This window comes from Acromyrmex echinatior, chromosome 5 (genome assembly GCF_024713525.1).
Source record: "Acromyrmex echinatior isolate Ae372 chromosome 5, ASM2471352v2, whole genome shotgun sequence".
Lineage (NCBI taxonomy): Eukaryota > Metazoa > Arthropoda > Insecta > Hymenoptera > Formicidae > Acromyrmex > Acromyrmex echinatior.
This window is the reverse complement of record NC_141856.1, coordinates 12,735,906-12,760,324: the sequence shown is the minus strand read 5'-3', so window position 1 is coordinate 12,760,324 and position 24,419 is coordinate 12,735,906. Positions and strand designations below refer to the sequence as shown.

Sequence of the window (24,419 nt, the reverse complement as noted above, 5' to 3'; positions counted from 1 at the left end):
CATCGAATTCCGACTTCGCCACCACTACCACGCGTCGAGCGCTTAGTCTTCTTGGGTTTGATTACAAATTTTGAGAAATCAGCAAATTGAGAGGAATTAAATTTATATTGGAATATAATTCTAAGTAACTCGAAAATTCCATGATATTTTAACTATATTTATCGCGATCAATCACTCGCATTGTACATCATTATAAATTTGGAACACATCAATTACTGTTTAATGCAGAAAAAAATGGATATATTATATTATCTATAATTATGAATGTTAATATAATTTTGTCATCATATTTATCGTTATGTAATTTATTCGTAAAAGCTAATTTATAAAATATTTATATTTCGCTTTGCCTGTTCATTTATATTTTTCTATCTTTGATATGAGAATGTTTTTTTCATTATTCATGTAGTTCAAGTTTCCTTGACTTTCGACTTGTCTCTTCGAATTTGTCTTTTGATCTAACTTCGATGATTATCACGCCATAATACATTCATGTGTACATATATCGACCAAAACTAGTTCAAAGAAAAGATCTTCCCATTACGAAACAAAAATGTCATACTAATTTATTATTACGATCTCACTATCGTTAGATATTCTCATACTCATTAGATACACATATTACGATGGCAAACAACAACAGTTTTTACTATCGTAACATTCCACTTTGTGAAATAACGCTATAAAGATAATCATGACTTCTATAAACAGCACGATGTTTCGCAATAAGAATTTCGTAGGAGACCGAAAGAATGAACATATCTAGTTAACCTAACAAGGTCATTATTCCTTAATTCTAATAACTTTCACTATTGTTTTAAACACGTGTCATACAAATATATTATTACCTTTTATATAATTTAAGAACATTATTAACAATTGTATTATAGATATATTTTTATAATTACAGAAGCATAATTTTAAATTTGTTTAATAAATTTAAAATAATCTAATTTTAAAATTTATTTAATATGACTATTTACCACAGGCACTTTTTTAATTCTATTTCTAATAAGAACGTTGTGATATAAAGAATAATTAAGTACCATTAATACTTTTTTAGAGAAAACATTATTAATCGCTTTCGTCAAGCTGATTCACGTTCGACATACATACTTTAGCAAAGTAACCCGAGGAGGGCGAAACAATTCCCACTTCGAGAGTTCCTAGCAGCACCCGGCGCAAACGAGCCTAATCAGACCAGAAGCAAACCAGATCACTACTCTCGGAAAGGAATTTCCATCCCCGACGATGCAAGGTCCCGAGAGGAGAATAAAGGCCACCCAAATCCACCCGTTTCGGTAATTTATTAAAATCCTCGTCGCTCACGTCGTACCGCAGAGTTCTTCAACGTGCAAGAGCTACGGAGTGCTCCGATCCGAGACCTTTTATACCCCGGCCAGCTGGCTCAGCACGACAAAAATTCTTTCAATTACAGAAAAGCGAGCTCTCCTTAACTCCACCGGCATCGATATTCATAGCGAAGCGTGTTACGTAAAAGTTACGGCCTCGCCGGAAGAGGAGAGGATGCGAGTCGCTTATAGGCTGCGAGGGTAAGGGAGGAGGCAGAGAAATGGCACGAGGGAAAGCTGGAAAAGAAGAATTGGTCGGCAAGGGGAATGCCAAGATGCCTGATTGGGAAGGACAGCCTATTCGCAATTTGCGATCTGTAAAACTGGAGCGGGAAGTGAGAACTCGGTTGTCTTTCATCGATGCTCGTCTCTTCCCTCTCCCGCTGTTCTGTCTTTCTTTTTTTAATCCCCATTCTCACCCTTCCCATCCATTCGTTTATTCATCTTTCGCGCCCGTTCATCCCTCGCAACCCCTTTTTGCATTTCAAGGAACGCGGATACTCCCGCTCTGGAGATCTTTTGGATTCTCCGAGCGTTTGGATATTAACTGGAGATAAACGGAGTGAGGAATCTAATGAAATATCGAACGTCATTCACGATAAAAGTTTGTTTTAATTTTGAAATGCCGTCCACGCGACACGGCAAATTATTGAATACACGAGCGAATGGGCATCGCTCGTTTGTTAGTATCAGAAATAATTCGGAATTTTTATTCGAAAAAGGTGAAAGGTGAAGCTTCGTAATAGAAAAGTAGCGACGATATAAATGTCGCACTAACTTATTTGAGGAATACAATATATAATTTTAAACTTGTTATTTCTAACGATAAAACGATATACCTATATTTGTTTCGAAAGAACTATTTCAAAATAACTGTACGGCAATCTTCGTGATCCCTCCACTGTACGCAATATGAGATCATGAGACAAACAACGTTATCTTATAAGCAATAACAATAATTGGCAAAATAAAGATTAATAAAAATAATCTAAACAGTGCGAGAAAGTGATATCATTCATAAAGAAAAAATTTGCTATAATGAATGCTAATTCTATGCCATGACGATGAATTTATTTGCACATATAGAGATTGCAAATTATTTATAGACGTAACAAATATTTATTCTTTTGTGTACGTGCTAGAAAAATTATTTGCAACAAATGCAAATAAAAATATTTATCAAATATGCAAATTTGTTTGCTATAAACAGCAAATTTGATAATTATAAATTTTGTATTCCTTTTAGTTTATGACAAATTTGTTCTCTCTGATGCACAAACGAGCTAGAAAGTTCTGAACGCACACATATGCACGCATGTAGATTGTAAAAGACGTTACGTTAGTGTGTACGCATACGCAGCTACATACGCAAAACTTATGTTACACATGCGACACCGTACATCTGCTCGGTCGTTGCTTGTATAAATAAAGATTCGCTTATCGGTAAGCTGGCGCGTATGTAGCAGGATATTTTGGAAGCCTTCTATATTACTTCTTGTATACTCATATTATATGTATATGTATATGAATGTCTATACTCAGATTACGAAAACAATGATTAAAATCTATAATTTAATACTTACTACTTGGAAAAGTAGTATTAATAATTAATCGTAATAATAGTCCCCGAGAACTATTTGGATTTCTTATAAATATTGGATGAGTGTTATAAGTTTCGATATATTAAAGTCTTTGTACGATTCTTTGAGCCATTTTACTCTTATTTTAAATGTGAAGAAAGGAAGTGTCGATTGAATCGAACATCAACGAACTTCGAGATCTTACGACTTTATGAAGTTGGCTTGATCGTTTTGGGATCGAGTTTTGGGTAACCATTGACTTTTGCTGACCGTCCTACGATTCGACCACGATTTCCTTACTTCCATTGTGTCACTTGAAGCAATCTTGATAGACTCAGTAACTCCGTAGAATCTCGCTAGCTTTCCAAGTAATGGGTTAGGTTAATGTCGACAATTGTCCCGTTGAGTCAATTATTTGCAATCTCTATGCAGAACTTCAAGGCGATTCTGTACTTAACTTATTAACTGGACGGAAAGTTTAAGCAGAAGTTAAGATTCTATGCTATGTCAAATGAGACATTACGTCAATGTGACGAGAATTTTTATCTGTAGGAACTGATGATCCGTTTTTATACAGAATTAATATTTTTATCATTAAAAAATAAAATTTTATCATTAAAAAATATAAAATTTTACACATCTATTGCTGTAAAATTGATTAATTAAAAACCTAGATTTTCATCAGAAGGCATTGATAGTTGAAATTTTTTATATGCGCATTTATCGAAAAACTACATCAATAAATCTGAACAATTCAATCTAACCAAAAAGTTCTGACAATATTTTATGTGATAATATTTTAACATTTCCACGAGAATAAACGATATAAATAAAAAAAAAAGTTATAAAGTCAAAAGTGTATTGAAGGTAAATAGAAAATCCCATGTTCAGTCGAGTCAACCGAATAACGTAGTTATCATTGCAGTTTGAGCAAATGTGCTAGTTTTTCAAAATAGATTTTCAATTACAAGAACAGGCATAATACCTGTACCCGCACAATATCTAACAACTGAGTCGAAGTTGTTCCGATACGAACAGTCGGAAACCAAGTTTGCGTTCGAACCACGGCCGCGATCGAAGTACTGCGGCCTGACACTGTTTATAATTTAAGGAGTTCTTGAAAGTCGAGAGTCGGCTGCGAGGGTTCAGAGTGACGCGGTAGTCTAAGAACGTCGTGAGGGACGATATGGTTCTACTGCGGTTACCGGGTGTAAGGATCGGTAGGCAGGAGAAGACGGAGAGAAGCACGAAGTCGAAGTGTCGAGGTGTCTACGTGCCTCGCCATTGAGACTCTGATATCTTCGTGACTTCGTTACGAGAGAATGTAATTGCCGCGACACTTTCACGTGCTCCAATTCGTTGGAACATTGCTCGTATGTAGGAAATTGCGTGATTGTGAAGAACGGGGATATTTTAATTTCCAAAATTGTAACAATTTGAAATCTTTGATCAACAATAATTTATTCTTTAACTGGAACTCATATGATGAGTGACCCTGGGAAATGTTTTTAATTTTTTAATTTCTTAATTTTTCTTAATTTTAAATAGTAATGATTTGAATTACATGTTCCACAATTTTACTTTTCACAGTTTTGTTTTTTAACAGTTTTGTAGGCTAATTATCGTACTATCTATATTTATACCAAGTTCAAGTATTGCAATTTTTTAATATTAGCTGAAAATTTCAAAACTTCTTCTAAAACTAATATAATAAAAAATTTTTTGTGAGCATTCTTGGATTAACTAAAATAAACAAACAATCACAAGTTGAAATATAAACAGATACAAATAATATTAGAAATAACTATTCTCCATTTTCAACTTATAATATATAATACTGTTAATTTTTACTTAAACTTTTGCTCTTTTAGATAAGCTTACGTATATGTATAAATAATTATATCTTTTTATTTACATTAAGCAATGAGACTGAAAGATATAAGTGTGTTTATATAAATTATTCAAGAATAAATGCTAATGTGTGCATTTATTTATAAATATGGTATATATAATTAAATATAGAGTATTTAAGCTTATTTAGCATTTATTTTCGAGATCGGAGTTCGTATTTTAGAATTGAGGTAACAGAAAATAGAAAAAAATACTTAAATGTTGTTAAAAAATTATATATGTATATCATATTAAATAATTAAATCTGTATTGATTTAATACAATATTAGAAATTCACAATCTCTTAACAACGATAATACTCTTCTTTCGGTTTGACCTGGACGTAATAAAATGTCGCGACCTGTATTCATTTTGATATATCTCAGCTAAACTCGGCAGGATTAATACGGTACATGCATTTTAATATTAGCTCGATAGTCGATCCTTCGGATGGGGAAACACGATTTTACTCCTTGGGTCATCGGGAATAGGAAACCGAAAATAAAACTCGATAAACGGTTTCGTGTTACGCGGGTCCCTTGGTATTAAACCTGCTTATCCACATTTATAATTAATTATCTTGGCTAATGTCGGACGCATATATTTGCCTTTTGCTCTTCAAGATGTATATGAAGATTAATATAAAAAAATTAGAACAATTAAAACGAGACAAAAAAACGTAATGTCTCAAATACAAGGGTAGCAATACGAGTGTCAGTATTTTTGAGACATTATTCAAAATAATAAATTATATATATATATATATATACACACACTTAAACTACATTTTTACTAAAAAAAAAATTTGTGATTTTATTTACAAACTGAAAAAAGAGGAACAAAGAAGCAGTTTTTTGCGAATTGATTCGCTAGATGATTTGCAAAATACATATATCATATAGGCATACATACGTTACGAGTTATATTATACTCTTTGCGGAAACGAAACCGTGGAAAAAGCCGCTTTAAAGGTCATAAAACATTTGTTTCCACCGTCAACCGCTTGCCGGGGTGGTATATTGCATTCGTCCGCGCGAGCGCGGGATTTTGAATTGAATTTAAAATCAGGGGTTCCGATTTTATGGCAGTCGGGTGTCAAATGTCGAAGTGTCGCGCCTGGTCCCGGCTTATCGCCGGAAACTCTCTGAGATTTCGGGACGAAAGCTCCGAAAAGGCGTTATCGGTTTACTTCACAGGTCGCGATACAGGATGCAGAAGACCGTTCAATTCCGTTTTCGATTTGGACTTCACGTGAAAAAGTACGGAAGAGGAGCATAAAAGGGCGCAGAGGCACACTGTTTCGTTTTATTGGCTCTACTCTACCCTGATGATCACTCGAAACGATCGGGTCATACTTATAGCTCAGAAGTTCAAAGCTTTCTTCTTCCAACTTGTTGCAGATGTTTTCCGCGAGATCCCGAAATTCGCTTCCTATTATTAGCAATATTCATTTTTTTATTGCAATTTTTTTATTTCAATATTCACTCACCATCTGAGAATATTATTTACTATCTGAGAATATGACGTCAGAAGTGAGAAAATACAGAGTAAAAATTTTTGCAAATGATTTGAACAGAAATATTTTTTTAATAAAACATTTGCAATCGATAAAATAAACTTATAAAATATATTAAAAATTATCTACTTGTTTCAGGAAGAAATTAAATCATATTTGTTTCTATACATTATTAATTTGACAGTTTGTCATAGCTGTGAGTGTAATTCACTTTCTAGTTAAGCATAATCTATTTCCGAATATATAGTTACTTATTAATTAGCATTGTATATCTTACAAATCAGTTTTATTAATTATAAGTGTTGTTTTATTGAAAAACATATTTGCATAGTGATATATCCTGTAAAAATTTTTATCGTATATTTTCTCGCTTTTGATGTCACAATCTGGGATATAATAATAGTGATAAGTGAATAGAAACCCTAAATTCGTATTTTGATTAATTTCATATTGAAAGAAAATAAAATCAAAATTGATTCCATTTTTTCTACATATACTGTTAAAAAAAAATAGAAATTTGCTTCCGTTACATGTAATGAAAACAAATTTCAAGCAGATACATTAAAAATATTTAATGTGTCAATGAAAATGAAGTTATAAGTAACTTAAATTTAACGTTTACTTACATTAAATTTCATGCATATCTATGGTACATAAAATTACATTAAATTTCATGTACCTGTACACAAATATACATTTCAGTTACAGATACATTAAATTTAATTTAGTGTACAGTTGGAAAAAATGTATTGAATTTATTAGGTGTTGGAATTAATTCGTAGCGTTTTACAAGTGATGGGAAGTACTTTCATTAATGTATTTTTTAATGCTCATGTGAAATAAATAACATTCTTTCATTAAAAAACGCTACGAATTAATTCCAACACCTAATAACATAAATCGCATATCCCAAATTTTTTAGTTAATTTTACACAAGATGAATATGTTAAAAGGTAACACAAATATTATGTAAGAGAATAAATACAAAGAAAGAAAGATAAATAAGATAATAAAAGAAATCAACACAAACAAATTTGTAAGAGCATATTGTTGTAAACAAACTTGTGAACATTTATGATATATTAAATTAACACGGATTTTCATTTGTTTTAGAATTTGCATTTTAAAACACATTATTTTTATGTTACTTGTTCACTTACTCATAAATTGTGTTATTTTTACACTAAAAAACATTGAATATTAATTTCACAAAAAATCTTTAAATAACATAATCACATTATATTAAATTAACACTATATGTTAAAAATATGTTAAAAAAGTCAACACGAACTGTTAATACAAACGTAAGTTGACCATTTCCAACACAAATACACAAATTTTTTTATTGTGTGTCATAAAATTGAATTTAATTTATATAACTTAAAAGTACATTAAATTTCACAATATTTTTAACAGTGTATATAAAACACTCTTTCAATATATACAAATATATTCAGTTTTTTCATCTTATTATTATATTTAAATAAAACAGATATAATGTCACTTTGAAGATCTCTTCTACAATGATATTTGTAAGACAAGCGGACGTTATATTAATGTAACATTGATGTCGCATTGCAATTCACAATATAATTATATCGATGTTTGCAATAATTCGTGTTAATATTAATTTGCACACGCGACATTAATATGTCGAAATGTTGCGAAATATAGATATGTAGTATGTATGTTAAATAAATAAATTTTGTAAGATTAGATCCATTGCATGGATCGTTAATATCTGGGATAAACATTATCAGATTGTAGAAATTTGCTACAGTAACAGATATTCCTTTTAGGATTCTTCATGATAACGCGCGTCATGTGCCATTGACAACAAATGTTATTAACAAAAGGAGTGTTACAATGTGGTGCGGATTAACGTCTTGAACCTTATCACATATAAACAGCTGCAGCTATATTTAGTGATATTATATGGATGAATGTTATCATATTTCGTCATTCGATAAAACGACTGTTTCATTGTTTGAATTAGCAAATTCAGTTTTATTGTCATGGCTCTAAACAACCATTACTCATATATTTCTGTGACTAGTAAATATGTGTCACTCTATGTTTTCATGTAAATGTTTCAAATACAATGCTCTCTCTCAAAGAGCATTTCAATATACTATTCAGTCAATATCACAATATTGTGTGAATGGCTGAATTAGATCTAAATGAATAATTTATCGCGAGTATATTTCATATGTTTAATTTTTTTATATTTAAATATATATATATATATATATATATATACTCTTCACGATTATATTTAATATCGATTCATCGTAACTACTAAATAAATACTTAATTTTATATAAAATAATGTACATATAAAAAAGAAGGAGAAAGATAAAAACAGATAGAGAGAAAAAGTTTTGGAACAGTAAACAAAGAATAGTAAATATAAAATCCAGTATAAAACTAATAGTTATAATCGGTTCCATGATTAGATTAGAAGAACAATCATTGTGTGTTTTCCAACAACGTACACAGGTAATACAGTATAACACTGTGTCTCACACACAGTGTAACATTGTATTTTGCACAAAATGTTCCAACTATGATACAGTGTTACGCTGTTTGACACTGTAAAAAGCTAAATACGAGCGTGTAAAGTTTGTCAATGTTATCCACTTTTCAAAAAGTTACTTGGTAGCCATACTTATTTTGCAATAAAACCAAAAATCGCCAATTCTGAAAAAGTTATAACTTTAAATCTAAATAAAAATCGTAAATCTATTATTGATACGCTAAATATAATTATAAGAATAAAAATGGAAGACTACAATGCATTCTGGTGTTACACTATGAAACTAAACTGCGTTTCAACAAGTATCTAACACAGTGGAAACAGTGTAACGTCAGGTATCCTAATTGGAAAACAACCATTTTGGCTCTGTAAAATCCAAGGCGTGTTAGCGCAAAAAAAAGTAATAAAAAATAAATATTAATAAATTGAGATCGTCTTCAGGGATTAATTCCTACCTGATCGTTGTCTTGTTGATCTTGGCCGTAAGTGGGAGTATCACCATTAGGGGTGGTGGCGGCGGAGGGTCGCTGTGACGTTGACAAGTTGATCGCGCCGTCTCCGTCTGTATCATGATCCATTATGCCATCGTCCTGAAATCACGATCATCGTTACGTCAGTAGATACATTCTTATGCATCGAACTCGATTACAACTACAAATAAAGCGCGCTATTGGAGAACATTGCTGTATTTGTATTTTTCTATCATCACAATTTAATTTATTATAATAATAATGTAGCAATATCTGTAATAATCATATCAAAAGATGATGACTCATCGATTGATGTCAACATCGATATAATAAGAAATTAACGCACCGACTGGTATACTTTTAACTCGGTACTTGTTATGAGTTATTTTTTTCAGTAAACAACACGTAATGATGATGAGTTACTCTTTAAAAAAATAACTTTTTCAACCTTGGCGTGTAATCACTTATTCAACGTCATTAGCAAATCGTTATTATAAAAAATAACGACAAAATATATTTCTCTATGCAGAATAATATACAAATACAAATTTAGCATGAAATCTCAGTCGTACATAAATATTAGGTTAGGAGATAAAAAGATATCAGAAATATAAATAGACAAAGTGCTGTACAATAAACATGCAATAATTAAATACAGTATTTTAAGAGTATTCGGTCATGATCCCGGAACGTGGTAATCGTGACGAAATCTCGAAACGTGCAATCTTATCCGACATTGCCCTCGCGTGCGCTGATGATTTTAAATCGAAGTCTGACGCACGTGATTCCACCTACCCGATGCAAGAGAAACAATGTTTCGCGATTGCGAAGCTAATAATACATACTTTCCCGGAAATACGTAACATCGTGCTAAGATTCTGCTAAATTCACGCCAAGACTCTGCTTCCTATCATAAGCGGTGTATAATACACAATACCTATGTAGTTATCGTAAATATTTCGCAGCATCGTGCTACGCTTCAGCCATGTATAAATAATTCGTAAATTCCGACGTAATACCATACGCGAGCGTGTACAGAGCGTGTGTATATTGATGAAAATTTAAAGTAGAAAATTAAACAATAAGGTATGTGTGCATTCTGAATAGCTAATTTATTGCAAAGTTAAATGAAAATTATACAATAAGGTGCGTATGTATTATGAATAACTAATTTATTGCGAAGTTAAATGAAATTTATGCGTTAAAGCATAAGAAACAAATAAATATGGGATATAAATGTTCCGTAAAATGTTGCATTACGTTCGCGTTCTGTGCAAAATGGATTTCCGAATTAAATCATTAACATATTAATTATTCAAGAAAAATTAGTTTTTCTTGAATATCCCTCGCAATATCCCTCGATCATGTATCTTACCGCCCGGCTAAATCAGAAAGCGTCATTTTCTCCAGAAAGGAATAATTACGCGCGACATGCAACCCGTTAATTAAACATCAGCCAGTTATTTCAAATTCCATGGTTAGAAGAGGTGCGTACAGAGAGATCTTGCGCGTACAACAAAAAAAAATTGCAATCAAGCGTCGTATAATTAATGCTCACTTCATATTATCGATTATTCGCGATTAATATTACGTCACGCCTTAAGTCAGCCTAAGACGATCGCTTAATTAATTCTTAATTAACGTACGCGTCGTCGAGATTCAATAAAAATTTCTTACATCTGTTTCGGTTTACTGGTGGACGCGTTGCAGTCCATGGGAAGTAACGGAATTAACACTATCCGATGAGAAGAAAGTTCCGCTGTTTCCGGCTTCGCCGGCAAGACACCGCTATGAAACGATTCACACGACGAGTGGCATTTCCGGTCCCGAAAGCGCAACGACGTGGCGCGTACGCGGTCGCAAACACTCCGCGCCTACGTTCACTGTATACATCCGGTATGCACACGCGGAACTCCCTTCGCGATGGCGGTGGAAGTCACCGCCGCGCGGGATTGTGTCTTACGAAAACACCGATTGTACACGTTCCTTGCACTGCATCCAGAAAGCGGCACTTTGAACCTCCTCCGCGAAACTCGATCGCCAGTCACTCGCGAGGTGGTAGGGGAAGGAAGACGAGAACGAGGGGATGAGACGAGAGCGCAACCCTTGACAAATCGAACGCGACGGACAGCGCGACGGTAAAAACAATGGGAATAAAAATGACGTAAAAAATTGGACGGATTCGCGAAGAAGACGAAAAGCCCAACGTTAACGCGCTGATCCGAGTAGAACGAGGACTAAACACTAAAAGCGGCACAGGCATACCAAGCAGCTCGACCGGCGGGGCTGTTGCTTATTGTGTAAATATAAACAAATATAGTTGAAACCAGCCAACAGGCCTGCTTTCAGCTCCCCCACCTCTCATCCCCCCCGCTGCCACAGTCCTCCGCTCAATGTGTGTACCCTGCCTTCTTCTCCTCCACGTCCCCATACCCCTCCCCGTATTCCCGCGTCCCCTCTACGCGGCACATCCAAAGACTTTCTCCCCTCGTCCCGCTTAGACATCCCTTCACCACGTCCCTGACCCCACTGCTACCAGACTACATCATACACGGCACATCGTGGTCTGACTCGTCTTACCATATGTTCGTTTCTCCTTCTCACTCTCATTCTCTATCTATACCTTTTCTCTTTCTCTTTCTCTCTCTCTCTCTCTCTTTCTCTTTCTCTTTCTGTACTCGCGCATCACACATCGCCGACTCGTCGCACACTGTCGCCGAAGTCGGTGGATTACGTGCCAGCGAGGCCCTAAGAGATCTTCGAAGTTCCTCTTCTTTTTTTTTGTGGGACGCCTCCATGGATCGCAGAGAAAGGAAGCGGTCGAAGTGCGTCTTTCGAAGTGGATATTTCTGACGTGCGTGTTGTGGGAATGGCTATGATTATTCGGGACTAGTTTACGTGCTAAAGTTCTACTATCAATCAATTGGTAATTGTATGAAGAAGGAATATAAAATTTTTCCAAGCTCTATACATTTTAACGAGTTGACATAATGTAATTTATGGTATTACTATAAATGTTAGAGAAAAATCGTTTTGAATTTGTTGTAAAGAAATTACAAAATTGAATAAAAAATACAAAAGTAGTTGTTTCGAGTTATATTTGTGCATACAACGGGTATTAAATTTACTCCGATTGATTCTGAAGATATATAAAATACGAAAAGATATCATTTATTTTAAACAGAAATTTTCATTGCTCGTACACTGTCTAAAAATTTCATGAACTTTAGAAAAATGTACATTTGTTATACGCCCACACACATATACACATACACACACACACACACACAAGATATTCTTTCGACTGGAATTTCGCTGAGTATTTATAATTTATATTTCAAAATGGCGTCAAGCCATCAAGTTGCTTTTTGTTAACAAATTTCTACCGAGTAAATATTGAAACTTCTCTTTTAGAAATTATATATCGCTTTGGGGTAAAAACATACTTTGATATCTCTCTCTATTTATTACATCGTATATTTATCTATTTCTCGAGACATAATCTTGAGTTACAAACTGTATAAACAGATAGCGCGTAGTGAGTAACTTTTGACAACGCACTCTTCAACATATTAACGACACATCATATGCAGCATTGAAGACTGACCCTCTTAACTCACTCCACGATAAGCACGTCACGACTTCACTCCGCATTTCGTGAAAAGAAACGAAGTGGACGATGCAGGTATGGAAATCCTATTCTTCGGTGAGCTATGTATATATATATATATATATATATATATATATATATATATATATATGTGTGCGCGCGAGAGGTACGCATAAGCGATAAATACGCGTGTACACACGTGTTGCCTGACGCAACTTGAACCACCGGCTTCGAGTTTGTACAGGCAAACCGGAAATGGGGGACAAAATGTTCCTCGGAACGTGTGTCTTCAAAATATTCCTTTCACTCGTTGCCTCAGCTCCTCAACAATTGCACGATATAGAGCGATACTATACTTCCCCGCTGTAAGATACCGAAGACAAAAACACACGCTCTCAAATTTCGAATTATACCACTCATTTCGTATTTGTATGTACATATAAGCTTATTGTTATACACAGTGACACAGTAACCCTGCAAGAGATGAAGCTTCAGTTATAGCGAATGCTATTTTGCAGTTAATAATGTATTAAACAATATTTATTTATAACAGTTTTAATTTTAGCATATTGAAAAAATTAATACAACTGAATAGTTTTTAAATTATTAAGAAAAATAAAAATGAAATTTATAAAATTTATACAAATTATACAAATATCAATTTGAATCTTATTAGATCGATTTGAATCTCATTTGATTTATAAATTTCATATCTTATCAATATATGTATATTATATATGTACATAATTGTCATAAATTACTCACATCGTAATGAATACGATATACTAAATTATAGGAGTCTGAAGTTATGAATTATTATTGAAGCGCAAATTTTCTATTGACGATAGAAAATTCAAGAAACTAATACGTTAATGTATGACTTGTAAAATAATACAAAACTAAAATATATATGAATATTACTTTATTAAGAATCGTAAATATGCAAACCGTTCGAATTCTCCAAAAACTAAATTGAACATTCTAAGATGCCTTCCATTAAACTCATCAATATTTTGCTGAAAAATTTAATAGAAACCTATATTTCACAGAACACTTGAATAAATAACATAAAGCCAAAGTCGAAGTCGGGACGACTAACCTGCATAAATTTCCGTCGAAAATCCGGTGTTCGCTGTAACACGGAATTTTCACTGCATTTTCCGCAGCGGTGCTTCAAGCCTTCGACTCGCACATTCTACGCGCGTGGTTTTAGAGAGAGAGAGACCGCGTAATATAAAAATAAATTCTGCAAAAATGCTAGATGGATGGTTAACGGTGCAAACGGATATAGCCGGTATTACACGCCTCGGTACATAAAGTTCTTATTAAGCGGACTGTATAAAGATTTAACAATGAGAATGCTAATACAATCGTGCCTTTTTCCACGAGCAGCGGCATCGAAGAAAGTTTGCGAGCGACTTTATTAGACCCCCGATACCGACCCAACTATCAGAAGCATTCGAAGCGATTTCACGGCTTTAGTCAACTATTGTCGAAGAACTAGGTTGCCCATGACGGCACCATAAGGGGAACCATGTCCCATCTTTGGTCCTATGACAACAAAACTGGAGGCAAAAATAGACGCAGCCGGCTCAGTCAGCTTATATACGTCGTATATATACTAAATATGTATTTATTAAGTAAACAACGGTGAGGTTCCCGCCTCGTTTCCTATTTCAATGTGGACAATGTGTTCGGGAATTTTGGGGGCTTGCTTGCGCCATTGCTCATAGGCGTGGCTATAGATCATATTTCGAACGAATGAGGCGTGAATGAATACTTCCTGAGCTAAAAAATTACATACGTAATTACTTTGCTGAAACGATGAAAGAGTTATATAAGAAACACGAATGAAATAGTTTGCGTTCAGAGATCACACGGATTCTCTGCAAGTATTTTTACAGTTTTTGTTAGAAAGTTAAGTTCATGTATAAATAAATCTAAATAAATTTCAAGTGCCCTAAGTTTGTAAAGTTAAGATTAGAAATTACTCTGATTTCATTTAATTTTATTTCTCAAAGAAAGCAAACATTAAAGAAATATTACATTATATATAATTATATAAGACAAGGCTTATAGAAATTATTGTATTGATATAATAACTTCCGACTTTTTCTCTATCACAAGTCAAACATTTCATAAAACTGTAAAAATTCTTTTATTAATGAAAAAAGAATTAATAATAATTGTAAATATATAAATATACAAATATACAAATATATTAGAATAAATATCAAAATAAATATGAGTATTATCAAAAAAATTATTTTAATAAATAAAAATTAATTAGACTGATCTTTTTACTTCAACAAATACAATTACTCACAATAAATAAATATTTATTCAATAAAAAATGATAATTAAATGAAATTTTATTTTTTTGTATAAAATCAATGTATGTTTACAGTTAGTAACTATTTACTCAGAGCTATTCAAACAAATACTTATCAAAATTTAATATTTTTTATAGTGCACATATCGTTAATTTGTACTTTATCCGATGAATGAAAATGAAATGTGATATTAAACAGAGAATAATATTGCAATTCGTTATTAAGTATCATAATGCAGCATGATGATATACAAACGGCAGCAGGTGACCGATTCATCAGTCGTAGAGAGGATAATCATTAAAAGTCGAAGCAAGAGAAGAGATAAAGAGAGCTCATATATCCCTATCAAACCGGAAAGGGCGACAAGGCAAACGCACGTCTTCCCACGTGCTTACGGCCGTTTGAAGTCTTTTCGGCATATATATATATATATATATACACATACGCATATACATCGAGGGTCCGGTTCGCCCCTACTAAATAATAAACGAGAGGATTTACCCCCGTCAGGTTCGCGCGACGGTACATAAAAATACTTGAATCTGAGAAATTAGCGAGGTAACGGGCTGTCGTCCTGTGTTGTGGGTGGCACGAAAGAGAGGCACGAGAGGGTGCGAAGCGAGATGGAATAGGAGAGTTGATGAAAGAGGAGACGTTGAAAAAGAGAGAAACGTAGAAGGGGTCGGCCGGCGGAGGCGTTTCGGTCTCCGTGCGGAGTGGCCAGGAAAAAAGGGTACCTAAAAGGGTTGAATTAATGTCGCGATAAATATATGATTTAAGGTGGAAACGTTTGCAACTCCGGCTAATTTTTTATCTCAGAACCGCGGCCGCGCTCGCCGGTGGTGAGGGTTTTTACCCTAGAAAAGCAAGCGCGCGACGATCTATCCATGGCGCTGGCCGCCGGCGCGGGAGTGAGACAGGGCGGAAGGGGGTCGTCGAGTAGGAAGAAGAGGGTGGCTGAGAGGAGGGCCTCGAATCTACCGCTTATTTCTTTTTTCGGGTAATTTACTGCCGGCGAGAATTTGAGCGGACGCGCGCTTTTTAATAGTTCGCGCCACTCTCGAGAAGATCGGTCGTGCTCTTTTTTCCCCCCCTCGTCGTCCCGCGTCACCGACCATCGCCAACCCCTGCGTACATAGGCTCGTATTGGCCTTTCCGCCCTGTGTCTTTCCCGCTTTGTCCCACGTTCCCATATCGGAAGGACAACGAGGAGGCGTCGTTCATGACGGTTACGATAAAAATTACGAGACTATAAAGCGGGCATTTACACGCGCTTTATGTCACAAGACTCGGAGCAACGAATTTTACTACAGATTACTCATCGCTTTTTTTTTTAGCATCGTTTAACTTCGAGAACGGCGGTAGGTCTATGAAGACACGAGCATGGGGTCAATCAGCGTCGAAACGACCGTTTTACGCGCTCGTAATGCGCTCGTCGTGGTCTCTCTCTTTTGTTGTTCGTAATACGCCCATAACACGAATATGCATGAATATTACAAAGCGTATGTAACACTCGTTCAGAGGATAAAAATAGTGTACTTAGCTCGCTTCTTCATTCAAGAATTGCACATTTATCAATGAATTCCGAGAAAGAAAATTTCCTGTTTTTCCTCAAGTAAATTTCATCATTTGTTTTCTACCCGGAGCAATTAATATGTATGCCGCACGTCATGAATAAAAATAGTTGTCTACTTGTTCTATTACTTAGCTCAGACCAATAGATTAGTACTATTGGAATTTATGATGTTATTTACGTTACTACTTCATGAGACTTAATCTTGAAAAATTGAATTCTTTGAACTTAACGTCACACAAGGGAAACATAACACACTTGGAATTCAATTAATTTGATTACTTATAATTTTTATAAAAATATTGTAAAAATTTTTTAAAATTAAACTAGATATTAGGAACATAACAAGTATCAAGTAAAACGTATCAAGTAAATATACGTATCTTTATTAACGAAAAAGTTATAAAAAATGGAAAAAGCATTGGAAAGGCAGTGGAAAGACAAAACTAAATACTCAAATTAAAGAATTAACTAACAAATAGTAAAATTGGTTTTGTCAAGCCAGCCACCTTTACAGATTAAACAATGAGAATTTTATTTTTTTATTATCACAAATTTCACGGGGTATTTCGCATTAAATTCTGTTGAATTTTAAGACATATAGGAATTTCTTCGCGAAGTTTTCTCACTTTGCCAAAGTTCAGAAACAAGAAAGAGTTTCTTCACAGTGTCCGATAAATAAATAGGAAACACCTGCGAGCACATATGCGTCGTCACGTCTGCTCACGCGGAAATATTTATCGCAATGCTATAGCGCGATAAACATCGCCATACACATTTATGTTTACCTTAACGCCACGTTACGAACGATAGCCAACCAAACATTTACATCTGTCTCGTATCGGCACGACACGATAAACACGTTTCCTCGAATCTAAGAAGGAAAACGACCATCGTCAGCAATAGAAGAGCGTTCTGTCACGAAAAGCGCAACTCTCAATATCCATCCCTTCACATGCGTAATCAGAATAGCCGGCTCGTACATGATCCCTTAAACTGGAATATCCCAGCGGGACCGCAAACACGCGTTTCCCCAATTATCTACGTGGTCTGACGTGGCAAACGGGGGTTAAGCGTCGTTACCGGCACTGAATCTCGCGTGTATCAACCTCATACGTGACATCAAATCCGTGATGATCACGGTGAGAAGTTAAGAGTCGACTTTATTCCCAGATCGCGAGAATAGGAAAACCGAAAGAGAATGGAATAAGGCACACACATACACACGCGCACTCACGGAAAGAGAAATTTCCTTTAATGAAGAGGATAAAAATGATAGAAATAGAAAATAATAGATTTGAGAGAATAAGAAAAAGAAGTAGGAAAAAACAAATCAATGAATAATAAGTCAAGATCAAGAAAGAAATATAGATAAGCAAGAATGAAGCGAAACATTTCAACGAGAAAGACAGTTGAAGAATAGCGATAGAAATATTTATAAAAAAAAAGTATAAAAAAACAAGGGGAATAAATGATGAGATAGTAAAGAAGAAACACGAAGAAGAAGTGCAAATAAAGAGGCAGTACGCGAATGGACAGAAATGGGGTGGAGGCCAGTCGGAGATCATCCGAGAATAACAGAGGGTGTCTGAAGCGAGAGGCAGAAACACGGAGGGGTGGGCAGTTACCCTCCAGGAAGCGAGAGGAGCGTCGACCGCTTAGGTTTCCGCAGCGTCGACGCTTTTTGGATTAACCGCTCGGACATTAGAATACGGAATTGATATATTATGGTCGTGGACCACCGTCGGTGGACCGTTTCCTCGACCGTTTCCACCCGCTACCACCCCTTCTTTCGCCGCGGAACCGCGAGGGTCAGGCGGATCCGTGAAAGAAGGAGGGCGGATGGTCCGGTTACACACACTCTTTAGGCATGACTGCTCGCTACTCGCATCTTTCATCGCATTATCTCGGCCTCGTAAAACATTCCTTTATAGGTTGCCGAAATGTCCCCTTGCATGAAGACAAGGAGAAAGAAGAGTAGGCTGACCACTATACTACGTCGTTACTACTATACTATGTCTTCGTCTTAAACGTCACAATTATTCCATTGAGGTACTTTTTTACGAGTTTAATTTTTTACAGAGGTAATTCAATTCCAAAGTTAAAATAAAATTACAAAGGAAAAAGTATTAACAATTATAAATCGTATTAGACCGACGAGAATAAATCAATTAAGAAAAATAAAAATCTATTTTCGGTTTCAAGCGCGCGCGGATCTTAATGCTTAAATATTTCAAAGTGAACAAATATATATGTGTGTGTGTATATACGTATATATCCAATTCTGCAAAGCGCGCGTTGAAATCTTTTTCGGTCTTGAAAAATTATTAATATATTTACTAATATTACTGATGTAATATAATTGCTTACGCTTTATATGATAATTTTGTACATTCTTTTAATACAACAGAGTTATAAAACATAAAAGAATGGTGTCAAAATAATTCCTAATATTAAAAATTTTATCAACAAATAGTATTATATATTACACATTTAAAATATATTTATTCAATCCATTTGAAAGAAATTACGTAACATTTATAAACAGCTTGAAAAAAAAGATTCATTTACATAAAAATTTATTCATTCCTTATAATGAATATATTTCTAAAAACATATGTGTAATTTTTATGATATCTTTTTATAATATATCTGAAAGAGTTGAGTGAACATTTTACTTTACTTGTCAAGAATTGCTAATATATTTGTCACATATCATCCATCATTTGCTTGCTCAAACATCAACAACATATAAACTTTTCATTCCAACATATAAACATTCTAACATATAAACTTTTAAATTATTATATGCAATAATATATCAAAATATTGCACAATCAAAAGAGATAGTTTCATTTTCTAAAACAAAATTATTGCTTTCTGTTTCATTTGAATTTAACAATTCAGCTCGTTTATTAGTTAAATAAGATAAATAAGAACGACGCTTACTTGAAAATATCAGTATACACAACATAGAGATCACTGGTATCGCGTTTTTTTTTTCAAGTTGATTTATCGCGACGGCGATTAAGGAGACGGCCTGGAAGCGAGCGTTCGGCCCGAATGAACGTCGATCGGCTCTCTCGACTTGAGTTCGATCGGCTAATGGCCCCTGGTAGACATTAACATTGACGGGAAAGGTGGGAGTCGACGGGCGTTTATGTGTGAGCGTGGCGTTAATTCGGCTTTAAGGCGTCCCCAGTATTCCCTCTTATATCCGTGCCGGTGGTTCTCTTGTTAGCATACTTATCATCCGCTCGTGGAATTAAGAGAGCGAGCGAGGTGTCCGTGGGTGGTGCGGTGGCACGAAGAAGCGACGCACGAGGGTAGAGAAAGACGTTAAGGGATGACTGTCGTACGGAAAGAGAAACGGAGGGGAGGTGATGGTGCGGGCTGTTGATAATATCAGTCCGAGCAGGGTAAGATGGGTATTGGCTGGCGGACTATTGTCGGAGTAATGTTGATTGGATTCAAGACCGAAGGCATTAATCTGCCTTCTTTTATTATGGTATCGAGAGAACCATTCCTGGTCCTGTCTCCTTCCCTACGCCTGCGACGATCGTGTCGTCCTCTCGTCGTGAGTTGATACCCACTTACACGAAATACGAAGATTTCTTTTCTGTCTCAACCGTTCTCGCGTTCGCTACGAATTCCTTACGACGCCGTTCAACCTCATCTTCGTATCTATAGTTGCCATCGATCCGAAATACCTCGATTGGAACTTAAAATATGAAGTGTATCTCAGCAGCGTTAAAATCTCGTTTTACTGGCGTCCGCCCAAAATTTCGTCTCGCCACTCAATTTATCGGGTATTACCTTCGCTTGAAGGAAAAGCTTCGATATATGTGTCTAATTTTTAGAAACATAAGATTCTATTACTACATACACGTTCTATCTATAGATAAATTTCTATCTATATTCTATCAAATAAAATTCAAATGACAAATTTCTTTGAAACATCTGTGATCTATTTTTCCTCGACGAAAACTTTCTAGGTAATTTCCTCTCTACATTTATTAGTACTAAATATTTTGATAATCATATTAAATCTATCTTAAATAAATGATTTGTTAACAATTATTTAGATTTATTTTGAAAGTATGTAGTTTCCTATTTTCAAAAGATCAATTCTATATTTATGGAGCATTAAAATTTCATGCTGATATGAAGATAGAATATTTATACATAATATATTTTATAAATCTGTAACTTTTTATTAATTTAAATGGTCTAATTTAAAGATATCGAACATCGTGATAAAAAATGTATAGTTAAATTTTATAGAAAAGAATAAAATCTTGTAATACATTATTTAGTTTGAGCCCTTAAATGTCGTCATCAGCTCTACGGATTGATGGTGATTTATCAACGCAAAACGGTACAGTTGTATCGCGAAAAAATCCAGCGAACAATAGCTAGCGTCGCTATCTCGTAGCTTCGGGCTTTCCGCTTTAGAAAAGAAGGAGATCCAGATGGATGATCGTAAGTGGTGGACAGTGTCCGATAAGGGCAACCGTCGGAACGGAACGAGGCTAGGGTGGTCCGTGGCGGTTGCTACTTCTGAAGAATGGACCTCTTTGTTTAGCCGTTTATGGTGGAAGAGATTTAGCCGGATTGCCGTCAACCGATAGCCACCGAAGGGCGAACTGGCAAGGGGGTGAAACCTGGAATCCGTGGAAACTCGCACCAATACTCGCGCGCAGTTGACTTCTTCTATCTTCTCTGTTTTTTACCAGCCTTCTGTCCTTTTTGCCAGTTTCTTTTTCCCGCAGGGCACCGGCAACACCTTCCGAGGAGATTCGGTACGCTTACGAGCGACCCCTCACAATGGCCGGGCATTAGCTGACAACAGAGGTGTGGACACCGGATAGCTCTAACACCCTTAACACCCACTCTTGCCTACTCCGCATGATTGGCCAGTCAGCCAGCCGGGCGAAACGTTTCGCATTTATAGCCAGCCGGCGGATCGTTTGGATCTAAATAAAATCTCTGTTCGCGCAGATAAGAACAGTAAGGTTTGCTGAGGAGCAAATCCTCCTCCGCCAGTTTGCCTGGAAAGAAATGCTGAATAATATACTCGTGCGATTCGTTGACCTTCGATTCAAATAAGATCATTTGCAAAAACGAGGAATGTAAATATTATCTACAACAAGAATTCTATCAATGTAGTTTAATTTCAATTATATTACTTTTGATTCGATAATGATAAATAAATAAAGTAAAAACTGTCAGTTGTATTTATTACGAGTAACATAAAGCCATATATTATAGTTTATAATGTATACTATAAATGAAATAATTTATAATATGACATATAGATTGTATGTGAATAGTCGGGACTTGCGCTTCCAGGAGAAAAGCTTAAAAAGAACGAATGGCATCAGAGAGAGTCTAGAAATGACCCTTAAAATCGACCTTTGCAGGAATCCTACAGACATACACGACTAAGCGGTTGATACGACCAGATACAGTTATGCAATAATGAGCTAATGTAGATAATAGGATTATGTCGAAATCTCCTGTAATTGGCCCCTGAAAAGGTGAGCTCGGTTTTGCTAATCACCCACTAAAAGGTAACTTTGGACGCTTTACAGTTAAGCTTAAGAGGTTTACTGGGCTTTACGTGCATACGAAGACTTTACGACTGTTTCCTTTTCCAAGATCAGATAAGACATAACGACCAATAATTATTGTTTGAATACAATAGGATTAATCATATGATTTTACCTGAAAATATGCTCGAAAGACTTTTTGCCGTTCTTTGTCTCTTCAAGGTAAAATTATTTCTACCAAGAAAAGTCGGAATTATATCAGTTATATAATCAGAATAACTTGAAAATTTAATTTTATAAAATCTGCTAACACGCTAAAAAATGATTATAAAATTTCTACGACGCGTGCTCATAAAATTTCAACATGAATATTTAATCACTATCTTAAAGCTTTATAAAAATTATGCATAGATAAAAGTTCTTCCGTAATAAATGACAGAATTTATATTGAGCTAATCATTAAAAAAGTTATATTCGATATTATAATATAAATTATTTGAATTTCCTTCTTCAAAATATTGAGAATCTTTAAGAATTATTCTTCAATTAGTCATTTAAAATTGTTAGTTTATGTTTTATCTACGAATTTGAATCGATATTGTTTCTCTTTAAATATACGAGATACGTATGTATCGGCACGAAAGATGAAGAAGCAGGTAATATCTTACAAATGTCATGACATGTTCGATAATACGCATATCGCGGAAATACCCTCATTTTGCTGAACATCCGAGAATCGAGGGCAAGGGATGAAGCTGCCAGTCGAGGAAAACTCCATAAATCACTGCGGAGGCAGAGGAAACCCGAAAGGAAACTGGCACGTATGGATCGCAACTGTGCGAACGTGCGTGTGTTACCGGCAAAAATATACACGTTCATATATGTACGGGAGAAGGTCCTTATTTACTCTAAAAGGTAAAGGGAAAAACCGACCACCGTTCTGTCCATCCATACCTAGATGGCTACTCCTGAAGCCTGACCGTTCTCACAGTAAATATATCGAAGTGAATTGCAACTTCGTCCCTAATCCAACCGAATATCCCCATGCTCGAGACTTGATCCATAGCTCTGCAGTAAATTTGCGCTGAATTTATAAGGACTGCTCCACCGTCTTCGGGAGCATCGTTCTTAACCCGTAAATAGATTTTCTCTGTGACCTGGTGATTTTTACCGTACACATTTGCCATGAAAATGTAAATACAAAATTCATAATTCACATCTTACAATAAAAAGAGAGAAATATATAGAAATATAAACTTTGAAAATGTATTTAAATTGTTAATTATCAAGATTTTATGCGTTATAAAATTAATTATTAGTAGCTTTAAAATATAGCGATAGAAATGGGATAGTCAGCGATTTCTTTGTTTTTGGATATTAAAAATGTAAATCTCACGACGAACTTGGATTAACTATAAAACATTTATGTATCAAAATATATCAGTTTGGAATGGCATACAATTTTGAAGCGATCCCTATTCGGTAAGAATAAGAATTCACCATTCTTGAAGAAGACGCGATGAGGATGAACTACTTTAACCTCTACCTTTTAGTCCGCGAGTTTCGAGGGTGCTCAGCCGTGTAGTGTCAATGAATAAAAATTTGCGGTGAGGGTGACGTTTGATGCCGATTTTAAAGCTTACCCTCCGTCTCTCTTTCTCTCTCCCTCAATGGTGAGGACATTACTTTATACTACGACGCAAGACCCCGCGAGAGGAGTCATGGCCCACAATCAAGGGTGCCCGCGGAGAGGGTAGCTCGCACTTATTTTCGCCTGACTGCCCGCAACCCCCTCGAAGCCACCTCCTTCGGCGCCTGCTGCGAGCTCGAAATAAGACGATTTCGCCTGGAGATCATTACGCCACGCCTTAAGTCGAGCTAATATGTCCTCCTCCGTTACGCCACCCCCGAATTCAACCTCCATCCAACCACGACTCGTATATATCCCCCGAAGAAGAGAGCATCGCGAGCTAGAAGCCACCGCTGTCGCCGTTGCGACATAGACAA

The 24,419-nt window shown here is 35.4% G+C and overlaps 1 protein-coding gene across 18 annotated transcripts in view; it reads right to left on the bottom strand.

The window, feature by feature from the left end:
• The window catches only part of FoxP (forkhead box transcription factor P), a 308,217-nt gene that overhangs the window by 100,550 nt on the left and 183,248 nt on the right, over positions 1–24,419 (bottom strand). For 17 of the 18 annotated variants that reach the window (XM_087406508.1, XM_087406495.1, XM_087406497.1 and 14 more), the window contains one exon: positions 9,330–9,464. In XM_087406508.1, the coding sequence (XP_087262634.1) occupies positions 9,330–9,452 (123 nt within the window). In that variant the 5' untranslated portion in view covers positions 9,453–9,464. Of the gene's footprint in view, positions 1–9,329; positions 9,465–11,021; positions 11,583–24,419 lie in introns of those variants that run through there. The other variant, XM_087406509.1, reaches the window with a different exon arrangement.